We start from the raw sequence: 16727 nt of genomic DNA, 5'->3' as shown, positions 1-16727 counted from the left end.
ACGCACAGGTAATTAAATACCACCAAAAGAAAGCTCTATTGAAAGCTCTATTTGTGGGAAAAAAAGTACATCAATTTTATTGAGGGTACAGTGTCGCATGACAGAGCAATTGTTAAAGTAACGTAGTACCGAATCACGAAAAATGTCTAAATGCATCTGAACACACCACATTTGGAGCAGTGACGATTCCCACACGCACCCAAACAATGATCGTCCCACACATGTGAGGTATAACCGCGAACATCAGATGATGGTCAGTAATTCTTTTTTTTTTGTACTTTTTCTTTATTCGATTTTTTATAAACAAAAATGTTAATAAATATTACATATGTTTCTTTTAATTACACTTTAACATATAACCCTCTTAATTCCCCTCCCCCCTATTTTCCCATTATTTGTCCTTTTATTTAATTCCTTTCCCTCTTTTCTCTACTTCTCCTCTTCCCCCCTTCCTTCTTCCCTCGTAACCTGTTCAATACATATTGCTGCATATTTCCTCATTCTCTTAACTGTTCCCCATCTTTCCCATATAATGACAAAGTTTTCTGTCTGGCACCTTCCACTGCTTCTCAGATATTTGATTTTATGAATATATTCTATTTTTTTAAACCATTCCTTAATCATAGGATATCCAGGGTCTAGATCCTTTTTTTTCGTATTACCTCTTTTGCCACATTTATTAGATAAGGCACTACTATATTCTTGTATTGTTTTAAAGTACTTTTTGTATTACAGAACAGACAAGTCCACTGGTCATCTACAATGTCTACGTCCGTATTTCCTTTATATATTGTCTTACATTCTGTCGGTAATCCCGCATCTTTGGGCACTCCCACCATATATGTGCCATGGTACCCTCTAAATTATAACCTCTCCAACATATTGAAGATTTCTCTGACTGATTTTTGTGCTTTAACTGGCATTATACCACCTAGCTAGACATTTATAGTTCATCTCTACAGTATTTATATCTACTGCTGTGGTATGAACCGCACTCAGAACTTTATTTGTTGCTCCTCTAAACAGTGATCCCAACTCTCTTTCCCGTTTATTGATAAATGGCGGTATTGTTGGCTCTGTAATCTCTGTGAATATTTTATAGATTTGTGGGTTGAGGTAATGTTGACACGAAGTGTCTTAACTGAGAAGAACATCATTCATTCAATATCATTAATTCTTTCTTGTGTTTCAATTCCTGATATGAACATATCTTCCCTTTGTCCACCATATCCTTAAGCTGTGCATTTTTATCTATTATCTACTCTCCTAATTGTGCCCTGTTCCCAGGGGGGAAAATAATTTGTCCCAGTGAGTGAAATTAAAAGTGAATTATATTCCCATTTTTTTTGTTTATAAATTGAATCCCAAACCCTAAACATATTCTTAGTCAATTTGTTTGTGTCTACATTTAATACTCTATATTGTTATAGTACCCAATATTATTACTTAACTGTGTATTACTCAGTGTGTTTTCTATTTTTACCCATTTTTTACTACTTCCTATTTTTGTCCACTCCACCATTTGTGATAGTACCACTGCATTATAGTACCTTTTAATATCTGGTGCAGTCAACCCCCCTTGTGATTTCCCTTTACTAAGTACTGAGTGTTTTATTCTTGATTTTTTGTTCTGCCAAATATACTTTGTTATCGATTTACTTAGTGTTTTAAAATAAGCCTGCGGTAAGTATATTGGTAGCATCTGAAATGTATAAAGAATTTTCGGCACTATCACTATTTTTACCATGTTTATTTGTCCTATCCAAGAAAGCAATCTTGTCAGAATGTTTATACTGCTCTGATAAACAGTGTCTATTTATGCATATAATCAAGGATCTATAATTAAGGAGATTCTCAACTTATTTCCATAAATCAACAAACATTTGAGATCATTTATTGGCTCTAGCCTGAAGATAAGAGGAATACAATTTTGTGCAAAAATATATATATATATTTATTAAATAAAAATCCGTACAGAATAATATTAAAATATAACTGGCAGTAAACACAAAAAGTGGAACAAAATGCAATAATATGTATCACGCAGGTACTGTGAGAAATAAAATCAAAGGATATTATTACAGAATATCAAAGTAACCAAAACCCATAACTTCTGGAATGTGATTAATAGCTTCTCATGAGCTCACAAAATATGGAAACAAAATTTGACAGATTTGACACGTGACCTCTCTCAGCCAACAGATGTTCGCAATTCAACATTTAAAAATGCATGGACAAAAATTGTTACACCATGCACCAAGACTTGCTAGAAGTCCAGATTGTTTTTGGTAAAATAAACTTCTACTAAGGTAATTTATTTTAAGAATACATCACAACTGCACCATTTACTATCAGCATCAAGGGGACATAATACAGATGTATATAATCCCCCAAGATTAGAAAATAGACCGGTCATACTGAAGTTAGAATGATCTAAATTCAAATCTTGATGCTATCAAGAAAATCAAATGGTTCAGTTAGATGTATACGGCAAGCAAATTGCCTATAGAAAATATAGAAATCTACACTTTACCAAAAACTTCAATGTCTGTTGCCTGGGATGTCACTTTTGAATAGCCCGCCTCAGCTTCAAATGTCTCCCATCAGTATGTCAGAACTTCTTCAGAACATTCTACTTCCTTCCTGCTCTTTCCAATTCTCTCCCGTCTCTCTAACTTACATTAAACTTTTATCCTTGGTAATGTGGGTGTGGATTTTGTTTTCCACATAAAAACAGGTCATATGGGGCCTCATTTTCTATGTGGCTCTACCTCGCCATTATCAACAGGGGGCACTGTTTGTCTGTATAAAAATTTTGGGAAAATATTTTGATTCAACTATTTTCTCAAAGATAACCTTCTGACCGAAAATCTAAATCTTAGTATGTTAGCTATCTTGCCAACTTACTGTCAAGAATACTGTATCTTGTACGATATATATTGCTTGAATAGGGTCTGAAGCCACAGCAATTAACATTCCTTGAAAGTGAAGTAACTTAAAGTGAAATCCTTGTATACCAATTAGTTCTTTATGCAAAAAAAGGAACTTCTATACATATCACCCTATTCTATATATTTGACGCTTATACCTACTGTATTAATAATAATACACATATAATTCAAGGAGTACCTCCCCCCAATATATAATGAATATCGGTTGAATATTATAAAAGAATACATATAAAATGTTCCTTGAACTTATCCAATTAAGTAGGCCTATGTATATGCTTCATATAATACAACAATACAATAATATTGTTGCAAATATATTCACTACAAATAATAATAATGTTTCCTCAAGCAATTTTTAAATGAGCCCTTAAAAAAAATGAAATATCCTGATCCCTTCTTCATTGTTGAAATCGAGACAAGAATGACATCACTCCCATTATAACCTAACCTGGCACCATGGCTAGTCCTTATCTTGGCGTGTTGTCTGGGCCTCTTTAATATATTTGCCTGAGAAGGTCTTTGCTAAGACTCTTAAAATTTTCTGTAAGAATCTTTACCCAAGGACAATTAACTTACATTCACCTCATGAGTGACAAAAATGGCTGCCAGGATGCCCATATAACAATATGTAAAATAATATGTATGGGCCTCATATACTTCCTTTTAGCCTCAATAGTTCTGACAGTCTAGTGGTTATCTTTTTGATTTCCATTTTAACTTCATTCAATAATGGGACATAATTTGCCTGGTATAGGTTCTTTGAAGATGGTGATAAATTTATTCCAAGGTATTTTAGATCTTTTTTCCCCAAGAGAATGGGAATTACTTTTGTAAAGCTATTTCTTCTTTCTTATTCATATTTAAGTTTAGAATTTCAGATTTCACAGGGTTGATCTTTAAATTTTGAAGTTCTCCATATCTTTTCATTTCTTTGAATACATTTGGTAGTGGTATTCTCGGGTTAGATACATAGAACAGAATGTCATCAGCATATGCCACTACCTTGTGTTCTTTGTGTCCAGTCATCACCCCCCATATCCCCGTTATTTCATGTAGTTGTCAGTAGTGGTTCCAATCACAACACAAATAGGAGGGGAGAGAGCAGACACCCTTGTCTAGTCCCATTGTACATTTTAAATGATGTGGAAAGCGTCCTGTTCACCTTAACTGATACTGAGGGATGTCTATATATTTTGTGTCTAATTTATTTACTCTTTTACATATTTTTGCTTATTTATGTCTATTGGTCCTATGATGGTACCCCTTTAAAAGTCCTCTTCGCCACCCCCTCTTTCTTTTCCAAATTCCAATAACTGGGATGTGGGTACCTCTATCCGAAGTATCCTATATGTAATTATCTTTGGAGCTTGTCTCTTACTAGTATACTATCTGGGTTGGCTATTTTCCTTCCCCAGTGCATGTGACGTACTAGCTACCTTTGGATCCATGCAGAAGTTGAAATCCCCCACCAGAATCAGTTTTCCTTTTTTAAAGTTGACTAGCTTTCCCAATACTTCCCTCAGATACCCTGTTGGGTTTTTATTCAGGCAATATATATTTGCCAGGGTACATTCCACCTCTTGCAATCTACCCCTCAAAAACATATATCGCCCTTCTGGGTCCTTTTCTTCCAAAGGAAACTTTACATCCTCTGCAAAACCTATCCCTACCCCTTTTGCTCTTTTCGTTGTGGAATCTCCATAATACCATATTGGGAATTATTTTGAGTACAGTCTTACATTTACATCATGGGAGATATGTGTCTCTTTTAAAAAAAAAAGATGCATTTACAGAGTATTGTTTAATTTCTTTTAACACCTTATGTCTCTTTGCTGGAGTGTTTAATCCTTGTACCTTATAAAAATTAATGTTCTTTCATCTTGTCTTTCTCTCTCCTCTCTCGCCCCCCTCTCCTTGCCTCTCATTGTTTCTTCTCTCCTCCTGGCGAACCCAGAGGCTGAGGTACTCTGTTGAATTGAGGAGAGGAGGGCCAGAGTGCAGGGACAAAGACAAGAGGGTTGGAGAAATAGGGATTTTATTACCTTTGGCAAAATAAGCTCTTTTCCCATGCCGTCCTTCCTCCCACTCATTCCTCCCCCCATTCTGCCCTCCCATCCTCCCCTCCCCCTCCCCCATCATTTTCCAATACTGATATTTTGAGGTACTGGATTTTCGGACTTATCTTTTGTCTTTAAGTGGACGGTTTCTTCCTTCATTTCGAGTCTTCCCTACCTGTCTACTCTTCCAACTGGGGTGGTGCTCTGTCTAGTGCGCCTGCTGGGTAGGTAGAACCCAGAGCCCACCAAGTTTTCAAAAGACCCTTCCCCCTTACTACATAATATTACTTTTCTATCCCTACTCTCTCCTTTTACTTTTTCTAGGCCTATTGTGGTGTGTATCTAATTCATTCTACTTTCTTAAAAAAAAAAAACCTTCTATAGTCTCTTTAACTTCAAACTCATCTTAGGTACTAGTTGCTATTGCTCTTCTTCCAGCTGTGACTCTTCACTCCTGTTGTACAACCATCCAGGGATATCTGGCAAAGGGAACTCAAGCTTTTTACAAAAGTCTTGAAATTCTTCAAAAAATTCTCAGTTTAGCTGAGCGTCCATTCTTCCGGCCTACCAGGCAAGCTGGTAACCCCCAGATGTAATGTATATCATATTTACACATCTGTCTCGAGAGGTTTTAAGTTCATTCTTCTTTCCAGTGTTTTAGGTGATAGATCAGAGAATATCTGTATGATTGTGTCTTCATGTTTTATTGGGGATGCACCCACTAGACTTTTCCATATTTGTGTCTTTTCCTTATAATAGTGGAACCTCACTAATACTCTGGGTCACTCTGGGGTCATCCATTGCTACACTTTGTGGCTTTCTGATCTTATGAACTCTTTCTATCATCAAGACCTCTGATACTGGTCTGGTCTACCCAACAGTGGGTTGAATATCTTTTTCAATACTTCAGTTAGATCCTCTCCTTGTGCTTCTGGTAGGCCTCTAATTCTCAGATTTTCCTTCTATTTCGGTTTTCCTGGTCTTCTATTTTGTAAGCCAAATCACTTTGTTCAACTTGTAATGCTTTCACTTCCTATCTGGCCTAGATCTTTGTGGAGTGTTGCCATATCTGTTTTCAGTGATTGTTCTAATTTTGAGAACATGTCCGCCATTTCTATTTTTTGTCGGCAACTGGGTTTTTGAAGCATGTTCTTCTGTGAATCCTGCCTCTGTGTCACTCTCAATCTCTAGATCTACTTTTGACTGGTTAAGCATACTCTTCTCAAGGGCTATCCTGTTCTGGCCATTTTTGTTTGTTTTGCTCCTTTTTTTTTGCCTGGAGCCCTAGTTGTTTTTCTGTAGTTGGTTTCTAGTTATTCCCTTCATCGGTCATGAATTTTTTTATTGTCCCAGGGCTAGCACTTATTTTTTGTGACTTTGCAGCCCCACCTCCTTTAACTGGTTTCTCACTGATCATCTATATCCACCTATGAACTTCTTTAAGTATATGAGCGAGGGTGTTGGGTAGATTTATTTTACCTTTAAAAAAAGGTAGGAAAAACTTGCGCCCAGTAAGTCCACAGTTCATATATAATAGCGTCGGGGAAGTAAGTAGAGAGTGACTTACCACTCCTGCTGAACAAGGGAGTATTGCTTTACATATATAAAAACGGCAACAAAGCAATATGTAAAAACATACAGGTGTGACCAGTAGCGCAAAAAGTAGTAATGACCTCACACTACCACAAGGATAGATAGTTCTTCTGTTCTGTAGATTTGTGGATGGCTGACCTCTCCCCTCCAGCAGCTCCTGCAGTACTCCCTGCCGGCTCCTAAGGTGTTCCGCCTCGGTAGGTTAGCGACTTCTGTCAAGTCTGACCGGGGACAGCCGAGTACCATCAGTATGTAAGCTGCAGAGCCACGACACGGAACCCTGTTATATCTGCAGTCCCTAACACTTTTAAATTTAGGTGTCTCCACTCTGGGAGCACATGGTTGCTAATGGGTGGATAGGAAGCAGGTGGGAGGGAGCAGCCCAAACTTCCCCCAACTCACGTCCATCCACTACTGGTATGTTATCTCAATGCTCTAATAGCAATGTTCTTGAGATGGTACAAACTGAAAACGACCAGCTGAAAAGCATACACCTCCAATCCCTTGGCGGATGCAGTGTAAAACACAGATTGGGACTTTATGAAATTAGGGATGGAGGCACTGAGCTATACAGGCAAACTGCCTCATATAAAGTCCCAATCTGTGTTTTACACTGCATCCGCCAAGGAATTGGAGGTGTATGCTTTTCAGCTGGTCGTTTTCAGTTTGTACCATCTCAAGAACATTGCTATTAGAGCATTGAGATAACATACCAGTAGTGGATGGACGTGAGTTGGGGGAAGTTTGGGCTGCTTCCTATCCACCCATTAGCAACCATGTGCTCCCAGAGTGGAGACACTTAAATTTAAAAGTGTTAGGGACTGCAGATATAACAGGGTGCCGTGTCATGGCTCTGCAGCTTACATATGTGTTTGCAAATGCGTGTCAACTAAACCCCTGTTCTTTATGTATATTGAGACAGGTCTACTTGGTTGGTGGCAAACTGGAGGGTGAGTACATCAGACTGGGGGCTGGCTGGCTTCCATGCACCTCTTTTAATCCTTTTCAATTAGTTTTTTTCATTGTGTTTTTTTGCTTTAAAAAAATTCAAAAAAGTATATTTTTTCCTAAAAAAATTTTGTTTGAAAAACCACTGCGCAAATACTGTGTGACATTACAAATTGCAAAATCCACTAATTTGTTCTCTAGGGACTCTGCTTTAAAAATATATAATATTTGGGGGTTCTAAGTCATTTTCTAGTAAAAATAAATGATTGTTACATGTAAACAAAAATTTCCAGAAAAGAACTGGTCTGGAAGTGGTTATACGCTAAGTTTTGGAAATAGACAGCTGCACGCCAAAAGGCGTTTAATGCTTAAGCATTCATTCATTACATTGGCAAGAGCAAATTAATATTTTGGCCAATAGAATCCATTAAATCTCAACAGCTTGACATGCCAAAGTGCTCCAAAATGCGTGTGCAATACATGGCTTTAGAGGCATTTTTGAAGCAATTTTTTACCTGCCAGGAGTAAAAGACGTTCAGAGGAGAAAATCAAATGCCCTGTGTGCATAAGGCTCAAAGTTTGACATTGCTACAGAAGGTGCTGTGTTTCTGGTAAAAAATATAGTGAAGGCTACTTTTTGTGTTTGTAAAGGGTTAACTGAAGGGTTATTTGACTCCAGTGGTGATCACTCTCAGTCTGTTGGTGCTTAGATTGTTGTTCAGCAAGCTGGAAAATCTCTGTGCAGGCTTAGAGCAATCTTCACATTTTGGTGGCAATGGTGGTATCTGAGCCATCTTCACACCCCAATCCAAGCAATCCTGTATAGATAATAGGTTTCCTGCATTACAGAGTGGTGAAGTGTTCCCAGGTCTCTCTTTTACCAAACACACCCATCATAGACGCCTAGCTATCTCTCACATACACTTGTATTAAAGGATTTAAGTGGTAGTAAACCACAGTTTTTTTTTTTGTTAATCCCGAAAGGCAATGTCATAATGTGCTAGTATACATTGCATACTAGCACATTATGTGAAACCTCCCTTAGAGTGAAGCCCTTCAGCGGCATGGTGTCACCACTGAAGACGCTTTTTTATTTTCACCCGGTCTTTCTTTTGGGTTCGTGGACTCCAGCTGTGTGAGTGGCTGGAACCACAATGACGTCACTCCCGTGCATATGCATGGGAGCCACCGTTCATGGCACAGGATTTTGAAGGAATGACACGGTATGTCGTTCCTTCAGAGCGCATTGGCTGGCTGCATCAAATGTAAATATCTTCTGAACGGTGCATGTTTTTGAGATATTTACTATACCACTGAACCTATAGTTATGCCTTACTATAGGCGTACCTATAGGTAAAAGTCATGTATGGGAGTTTACTCCCACTTTATTTATAAAAAAATACTCACAGACACTAGCACCAACAGTAAAATGTAAACCTTCCCTGGAAGCTTCACTGTAATTGGTGTGTAGCTACATTGCCTACAATGAAGGTTTTGTTGTAGCAAGTTATTTAGCCTGCCCAGGCTAGGAAGGAGTTAACTAGGATTGCACTCCTTTACCAGGCTTTTCGGGCCTTCCTTCCTTGTGATTATTTAAAGAGGGTAAATGTTCCCCGCCACTGCCACCATGTAAGGTAAACTGAGAAGGGGCTGCTATGCTATGAAGTCCCATGGAGCCCCGGAACCCCAGAGGAATCTGCCAGTCTTGGAGGACACCCTAGATGGACTTGTACCTTGTTAAGTTATCCCTGGGCAGTCTAAGCTTAGACAGTTAGGGAAGGGATTGAGTTATGTTTGTATGAACGATGCCCTGAAAGAGAGTTCTCAGTAAAGTTCTTGAAAAACGTTCTAAGCCTGGTCTGAAGTTATTCATGGGGTGCATGGTAACATATGGTGTATCAAAGAAGAGAGCCTGTGAAGCACATATTGGGTACGAAATAAGGGCACTACAAAAATGAACTAGTTGGACGCGTGATATCTGACAAAGGATTTCCTCCTTAGTGGTCGGTTCCCCCAAAGTAACCAGGACAGAACACACGGTATGGAGACTCCTGTACCTAGCCGCATAGTACAGGAGAGTAAAGACGTTAGGTGAAGAGCACTCATGAGGTGCGCTCATGCGCTATGTGCTTGGCGAGACTCTATTCTGTCACAAGGAGTGAGGTGGCAGGGGTACGCTGGACTGGTGGAGAGGGCCTAGGCTCAGCAGTGTCCCTCCTAAATGCCACGTACATGGAGCAAGGGTGTGTACTAACACAGGACAGCACATTTCACAGAAGAACTCTGTATGTTATACTACTGCACATGGTGTACAGCTCATCTCTTAGCCGTGGTATCGCCATGATGTTTGGCTTTCACATAAATGTGGCATCTCCTGGTCCGAGGCATTGATGAGTGAGTACATGAGAAAGGTACCTACACTTGCTGGGGGAGTAGGCCCTGCCCACAAGGGATACAGCATACAGAGAGGGGGTAAGCCCAGAAGCCCCTTACCAATAAAGATGTAAGAACAGCGGTACACACTGGGTCTAAGGAACCACCCATTGTTCACCAGAGCATCCAGGTTGCAGCCCTCAGTTACATTTGGAGTGGCAAGGGTGAAATGAAGTATGGTAAAAAATGAGAAGATCAAGATCAAACAGGTAAAAGGTGAATAAAAAGGTTTAGCGAGAACCATGCAGAGGTTGTATATGAGTATCTGAACTGAAACAGAGATAAAGAGTACAGGGATAGTTAGGGAGGTCTTTGCTCAGGCAATGCACAAATGCACAAACCCCCCCTAGCCTTCTGGGACACACCATAGGTCCCAGAAGACTATGGGAACATTCACAAAGAACAGTGACCCTCGCCGCAAGGTTTCCTTTACCTGAGATGCCAGGGTCTGCACCCAAAGCCAATTGAATAATTGGCTCGGGCGAGGACATCGCTGGATCCCTGGACAGGTAGATGTCCTTATATTAAAATTTAGCAGCTACAGTATTTGTAGCTTCTGACTTTCATTTTTTTGGGGGGAGCCTGGAGCTCCTCTTTAACAGGAAATTAGTTGAAACCGGTCAAACATTGCCTCAAGGAACAATACAAACATTTCAGAAGTGTTTTATCTCCCCAAGCCTATACAACACTCAACAAAAAAAAAAGTATGGTCCGGAGTCAAATTTGGCTGAAAGCATGACAACATGCTGTTTTTTTTCCAGGCAAAAAACTTTAGTCTGGGCCACTTTAATTCAGGATACACCTTTGTTTTTTTTCCCTCTATATAAGTAACACCTGGCTTCAGTAGCTATGGAGTTGCTCAAGAGTTGTCAACAAATGCCTTTACATTTTTTATTCTATTATTCTATGAATAAAGGATAAAAAGTAATACTTACTTTGGGTATGAAGAATCCTTTAAAAGTCACATCCTGAGTAGTGGCATGCGGAACACTTGTTGGCACAATATTACCAAACCTTTGGATTTCATGGATAACAGCATCAGTATACGGCATTTCTTTTCGGTGTATCAGGCAAGGATGTCCAGAACCAATGACTTTTTCAATTTCCTTTTGAACATTTTCTGGTATTGAAAGAAAGGCACACTGGTTTACTTAGGGTTTTTCCTGTTTTCTCTTAAGATATATCCAGTCATTCTCAACCTTCTTGTTAGTTAAAACGTAACAAAGCCATTTCAACAGCATTTTAGTGACAGATAGTTGTTCACCATAAATGGATTTCTCTGTCTCCTATAGTTTTAACCTGGCCAAATAAAAATATGGAAGCTGTCCCTCCTAAATTAACATTTAAGAGTGTTAGCTTTAGAACTCTCAGCAATGGCATTAATGTTCCATATTCAGGTGGCATGTATCCTGGACAAATGACCTTTAACTCAGTCATATGGCCTAAGCAGTTGTTTGGGAGTTGTCATATAATTGGGAAGATTGAGGTAAATGTTTATTGGCGCAGTGATGCTCAAAGAAAACAGCACAGAAAAGGAATCGCTTACTTTGTATCTCTGGGTATTTCATCATTAGCAGGAGGCCCCATCGGAGAGTGGTGGAGGTTGTTTCCATTCCAGCAGCAAACAAGTCCATCACCAGAACTGTTAGATTTGTATCATTGAAATATAACTCTGGGTTTGGTTTTTCCTGAAATTCATACAATTCAGAGTACTTTAGCTGTTATATACAGGACTGGAATTCTATCACTAGGGATTAAAGACTCTCAATCTTTGGGTTGCAAACCATTCCCACTTTCTGATAATATCTCAGATTGATGAGGGTGTAGAAATTGCCATCATCCCATATATCTCAATAAGCTTAAGAAAGTAAAGGGCACCTCCTCTAGGTTAGGGATTTTGAAGGCAATAATACATAAAATTATATTAAAAAATGTATTATTTATTGATTCATAGAAAAAAAAAAAGACATTCATAATACTGTATATACAGGGAATGAATATTCCCGCCTTCTGTGGACCTTCTGGTCTAACTATCCGGAAATCCCATTTTTTGGGGTTTTCCTGGCTGGGTGAAAATCAACACCACTACCTCAGTTTTTGATACTTATATGTGATTTTATTGTCTTCACTTCTATTATGTATATATTATAAATTACTTTTTCATTTCTACGAAACAATAAATAATTTTTTTAATATCATTTTATGTATTATTGCCTTCACTATCCCTAACCTAGAGGAGGTGCCCTTTACTTTCTTAAGCATTTCCACTTCTGCCACATCTCTATGTTAGGATAACATCTTACACAGAATTGTCTTGTTTATTGGCCCCAACCTGATTTACAATTTTGTAACAATATGCATATGATGTTATAAGGGATGATTGTATACTTATTGTTAATAAGAAAGAAAAATGTGGCCAGTAACTACCCATGCTGTTACCAATGACCTAAACTGTGGAGGCTGTGCCCAAAAATGGAAGCTGAGAGAAAAGGATTGGTCACAAGTATTGCACATGATCACCCTGCAGTCCTGGTCCACAACTGACAGGGAGAGGAGAAGGTGTAGTTATGCTGTGTATGCTGTTGTCCTCCCTTGTCTTAACAGAGTGACAGGCACAGCGACAATTGTAGACTGTAGCCTGCTGGGCCCACCCACAACCAGTGTTAATTTGATGTAAAATTTTGATTTAAATTTAGATATATTTTTTTGACTAAAATGCCTTTTTAGTTTTATCCTTATTTTAGCATCATGACTAAAATGCCATTTTGGTTTTAGTCCTATTTTAGTCATCTGAATTGTTTTAGTTTTATTTCAGTTGAATAAAATTTCCAGTACATTTTAGTCAACTAAAATCTAATGGGTTTAGTTAAAATTGTAATGCATTATTTAAGCATTTCTCTAGAATTTCCAAACTCATTATTTACTCCTGCAGTAAAAATCTAAAACAGGTTATTATTTATGGTATTAATGTTTGAACATGCACTACAGACACAAATTTAGCCATAACCAAAATTCATAAGGAAACACAAATATTGCTTTTTGACAAACAGAAGTAAAACTTTAAAATATAAAAAAAAAAAAAAAAAAAAAAACGAAAAAAAAAAAAAATCTGTAAACTCTATTGGCTGTAATGCTCATATTACCTGACTATATTACCAACATTAAATATTGAAAATATAGAAAATCTATATAAAGATATAGATATCTATATATTTTTCTTTTTTTTTCTTTCAGCAGCTTGGTAGATACCCCCTACTTATTCTTATGTGGTAGTGCAGTGTCAGTTTTTACGCCAAATTCGATTTTGTTTTAGTTATAGTCTTTAGACTAAAATGTCATTTTAGTTTTTTTGTTGACAACTCCCTGCCGGAGGTCAATACTGCTGTTCGCTGGGAGGCCCATAAGGCCTATATTAGGGGTAAACTAATAGAATTAGGAGCAAGGAAGAAGAAAGAGCGCGTATCATGTCAAAGAGCTCTTGTTGCTGAAATACAGGCTCTTGAACGCTCTCATAAGGCCTCCCTTGCTGCCTTTACCTTACAGTTATTGACTAAAAAACGGGAGGAGCTTAAGGCCCTATTTCATGCACAAAATAAGGCCATATACCGCAAGGTGTCCAAAAGGATATACGAATGGGGTGATAAACCTGGTCGACACCTGGCACGGTCTTTGCAACAACAAAAAGTAGCCTCTTATATTCCTAAAATTAAGCGAAATGATGACTCTTTGGCGCACGATTCCACCTCGATCGCGGCCGAATTTCACAAATTCTATTCAAATCTCTATTCTGTTCCGAAAGCTATCTCGGATCCAGAAAAACGTAGATCATTGATGTTAGAATATCTTGCTAGTGCCAACCTCCCCTCTATCCCACCAGAGAAAGTTAATTCTCTGGAGGATGAAATCTCGGTGGAAGAACTCTGAGCCGCCTTAATCTCTACCCCAACGGGGAAGGCCCCGGGTCCTGACGGCTTTTCGGCCTTTTACTATAAACAATACACCGAAACCTTGCTCCCTCACCTGGCCTCCTATGCTAACTCTATTCTGGAAGACTCTTCTTTGCGTCCGGAGACTTTGCATGCATATGTTACGTTAATCCCGAAAGAGGGTAAAGATCCCTCTTTATGTTCTAGCTATCGTCCCATTTCTTTGTTAAATGTCGATGTTAAACTATATGCCAAGGTAATCGCCAACAGATTGCTCCCCTTCTTACCCGCTAGTATCGCTAACAGTCAAACTGGTTTCATTCCTGGTCGTGAGGTGAGGGACAACGTGTCACGCACAATTTCACTATTATCTTTTGTTCGCCGGCACTCCCAGCCCACCCTGTTGCTTTCCGCGGATGCTGAAAAAGCATTTGACAGGGTGGATTGGGAGTTCCTGATGGCGACATTACAGGTGTTTGGTCTAGGCCCCCGCCTGTGTCGTTTGATTAATGCGTTATATAAATCCCCTACTGCTCAGATTAAGGTTAATGGTATCCTTAGCGAATCAATTAAGCTCTTTAATGGGACCAGACAGGGCTGCCCACTCTCCCCTATACTTTTTGTTTTATCTTTGGAACCTTTTCTGGCTAGAATTCAAGCAAATCCCTCGATTCACGGTATTACGGTCGGGTCTATGTCACAGAAATACGCGGCTTATGCGGACGATGTTCTTTTTTATGTACAACAACCCATGATATCCCTGCCTAATCTTCTTTCTGAATTTGATAGATATAGTGCCCTGTCTAATTTTAAAATCAATTTAACTGTGTCGGAAATTTTAAACGTTACAATTGCCCCGGCAATGGCACATAACATCAGCCCAGCATTTCCTTTTATATGGCAACCTTATTCTCTTAAATACTTAGGGGTACATATTACTGCCCAGGTGGAGGATCTAGCACGGGCAAATTATATTCCTTTACTTAACATAATTAGAGCTAACTTTGCGAATTGGCATCATTTAGCCACCTCTTGGATAGGGAGGGTGAATGTTGTCAAGATGAATGTGCTGCCCAGGGTGCTCTTCATGTTTCAAATGCTTCCGTTTAACATACCCATCAATTTGGTGAGAACCTTAAATTCTTTGGTTAGAGCATATGTTTGGCGCCGCTCACAGCCTCGGCTTGCACTCTCGCTACTTTCGCGGGGCAAAAGCCGGGGGGGGGGGGGGGGGGTTGGCGGTGCCGGACTTTAGGAAATATCTGAATGCCGTCTCCCTGGTTCGGATAGCCGATTGGAAATTTCATACAGAGGAAAAGCTCTGGGTTCAGCTGGAGCAGAAGCTGGCAAATACATCATTATATACTCAACTTTGGATACCGCCGGAGAATAGAAATCTTGCTGACACTATTTCGCCTTTAACCAGTTCGGTTTTCCGCGTCTGGGATCGGCTTCATAGGCTCCATAAAATTCCATACAACTCACCGCTTATGCCGATTTTAGGCCATAGCCTTTTCCTGCCTGGTCATAAAGATCACTCCTTCTCCCAGTGGCTACCGCAGGCCAAGGCTACGCTGTTGCATCATATAACAGGGAGGGAAGGAATACTCCCATTCTCTAAAATATGCCAGGCCTCACCAAAGACATTTATGGATTGTTGGAAATACCACCAACTTCAGCAATTTGTGAAAAAACTGCCTTACCCCTTACGCAACATACACTCCCTGAATCCGATTGAACAAATCCTAGCACGCCCTGAATCAGGTAAAGGTTTATTATCAAAGTTTTATAAGGCATTGGACGCACTAAGCCCCAACTCCACCCCACATTTTTTGAAACAGTGGCAACTAGACTTTAAATGTACTTTTTCACCGATACAGGAGGAGGTTATTCTTCAATTGTCTCATAGTTCAGGAACATCGGCGCGGACAGCAGAAGCCAATTATAAGTTTCTCACTAGATGGCACTACTCCCCCGTTAAGCTACAGAGGATGACACCATCTCTCTTGGCTGCCTGTTGGAGAGGCTGTGGGCTTAGAGCTACGCACGCACATATATGGTGGTTATGCCCAGCAATCCAACCCTTTTGGACTAGCGTACTATCTTTACTTGAAGAGATTCAGGGTTCACCTATTGCTAGGGATCCGTTCAGTGGCGGCTGATGCTCAAAATTTTTGGGGGGGCGCAAAAAGAAAAATTTGCGGCAAAAAACGCGGTAAAAAATTGCCTGACTTTGATGCCACACAAGTGTTAAAGGGGCCATGAGTGATCAAGGAAGAGTGCCTTGATAAAGCATTCATAGTTACCCCTTTAAATAATCCATATTTTGTCATGTTATTTACCACCAAAAAACGTACATGTATTTCATGTGATAGACCGGCACAAAATTGTGAACTGGAAGGAAAATAGAAGAAAAATTACAAATGTATCGCTTTGAACATTTTATTAACAAAATTCAAACAAGAAAGAAGAAAACCAAACAGCAAAAAGCCAGCGTCCTTATCTGAAAATAAATTTTGCTCTTCTTTCCTTAAGGGATGCAAATTTCTCAATGACCTTCTGGTTGAAATCGATCATCTCTGTCACCAGTCTCTTTTCCATAGACAGCATGGCCAATGCATTCAACCTCTCCTGGGTCATGGTGTTCATCAGAAAAGTCTTGATCCTTTTTAGGGTTGAGAAGCACCTCTCAGCCTCTGCTGTGGTCATGGGTGTGGTGATGAGGATCTTGAGGAAGGTGAAAGTCTCTTCAAAGACTTCTGTAAGATTGTTCGCCACAAAAAACTGGAATAAGTCCACAGCTCCATTGCATGCTCGGA

General features: G+C 39.3%; 1 protein-coding gene across 1 annotated transcript in view; it reads right to left on the bottom strand.

Moving 5' to 3' along the window:
* Positions 1-16727, bottom strand: part of LOC309549029 (cytochrome P450 2K4-like) — a 127284-nt gene that overhangs the window by 20329 nt on the left and 90228 nt on the right. The window contains exons 7-8 of the mRNA XM_082248970.1: positions 11529-11670; positions 10918-11102 (exon numbers count right to left, since the gene is read on the bottom strand). Coding sequence (XP_082105096.1) covers positions 10918-11102; positions 11529-11670 — 327 coding nt within the window. The remainder of the gene's footprint in view (positions 1-10917; positions 11103-11528; positions 11671-16727) is intronic.

The sequence above is a fragment of the Pelophylax lessonae genome, assembly GCF_965119305.1.
Source record: "Pelophylax lessonae genome assembly, chromosome: 3".
Taxonomy (NCBI): Eukaryota; Metazoa; Chordata; class Amphibia; order Anura; family Ranidae; genus Pelophylax; species Pelophylax lessonae.
Note: the sequence above shows the minus strand (reverse complement) of the source record. Positions and strands in the feature narration are given on the sequence as shown.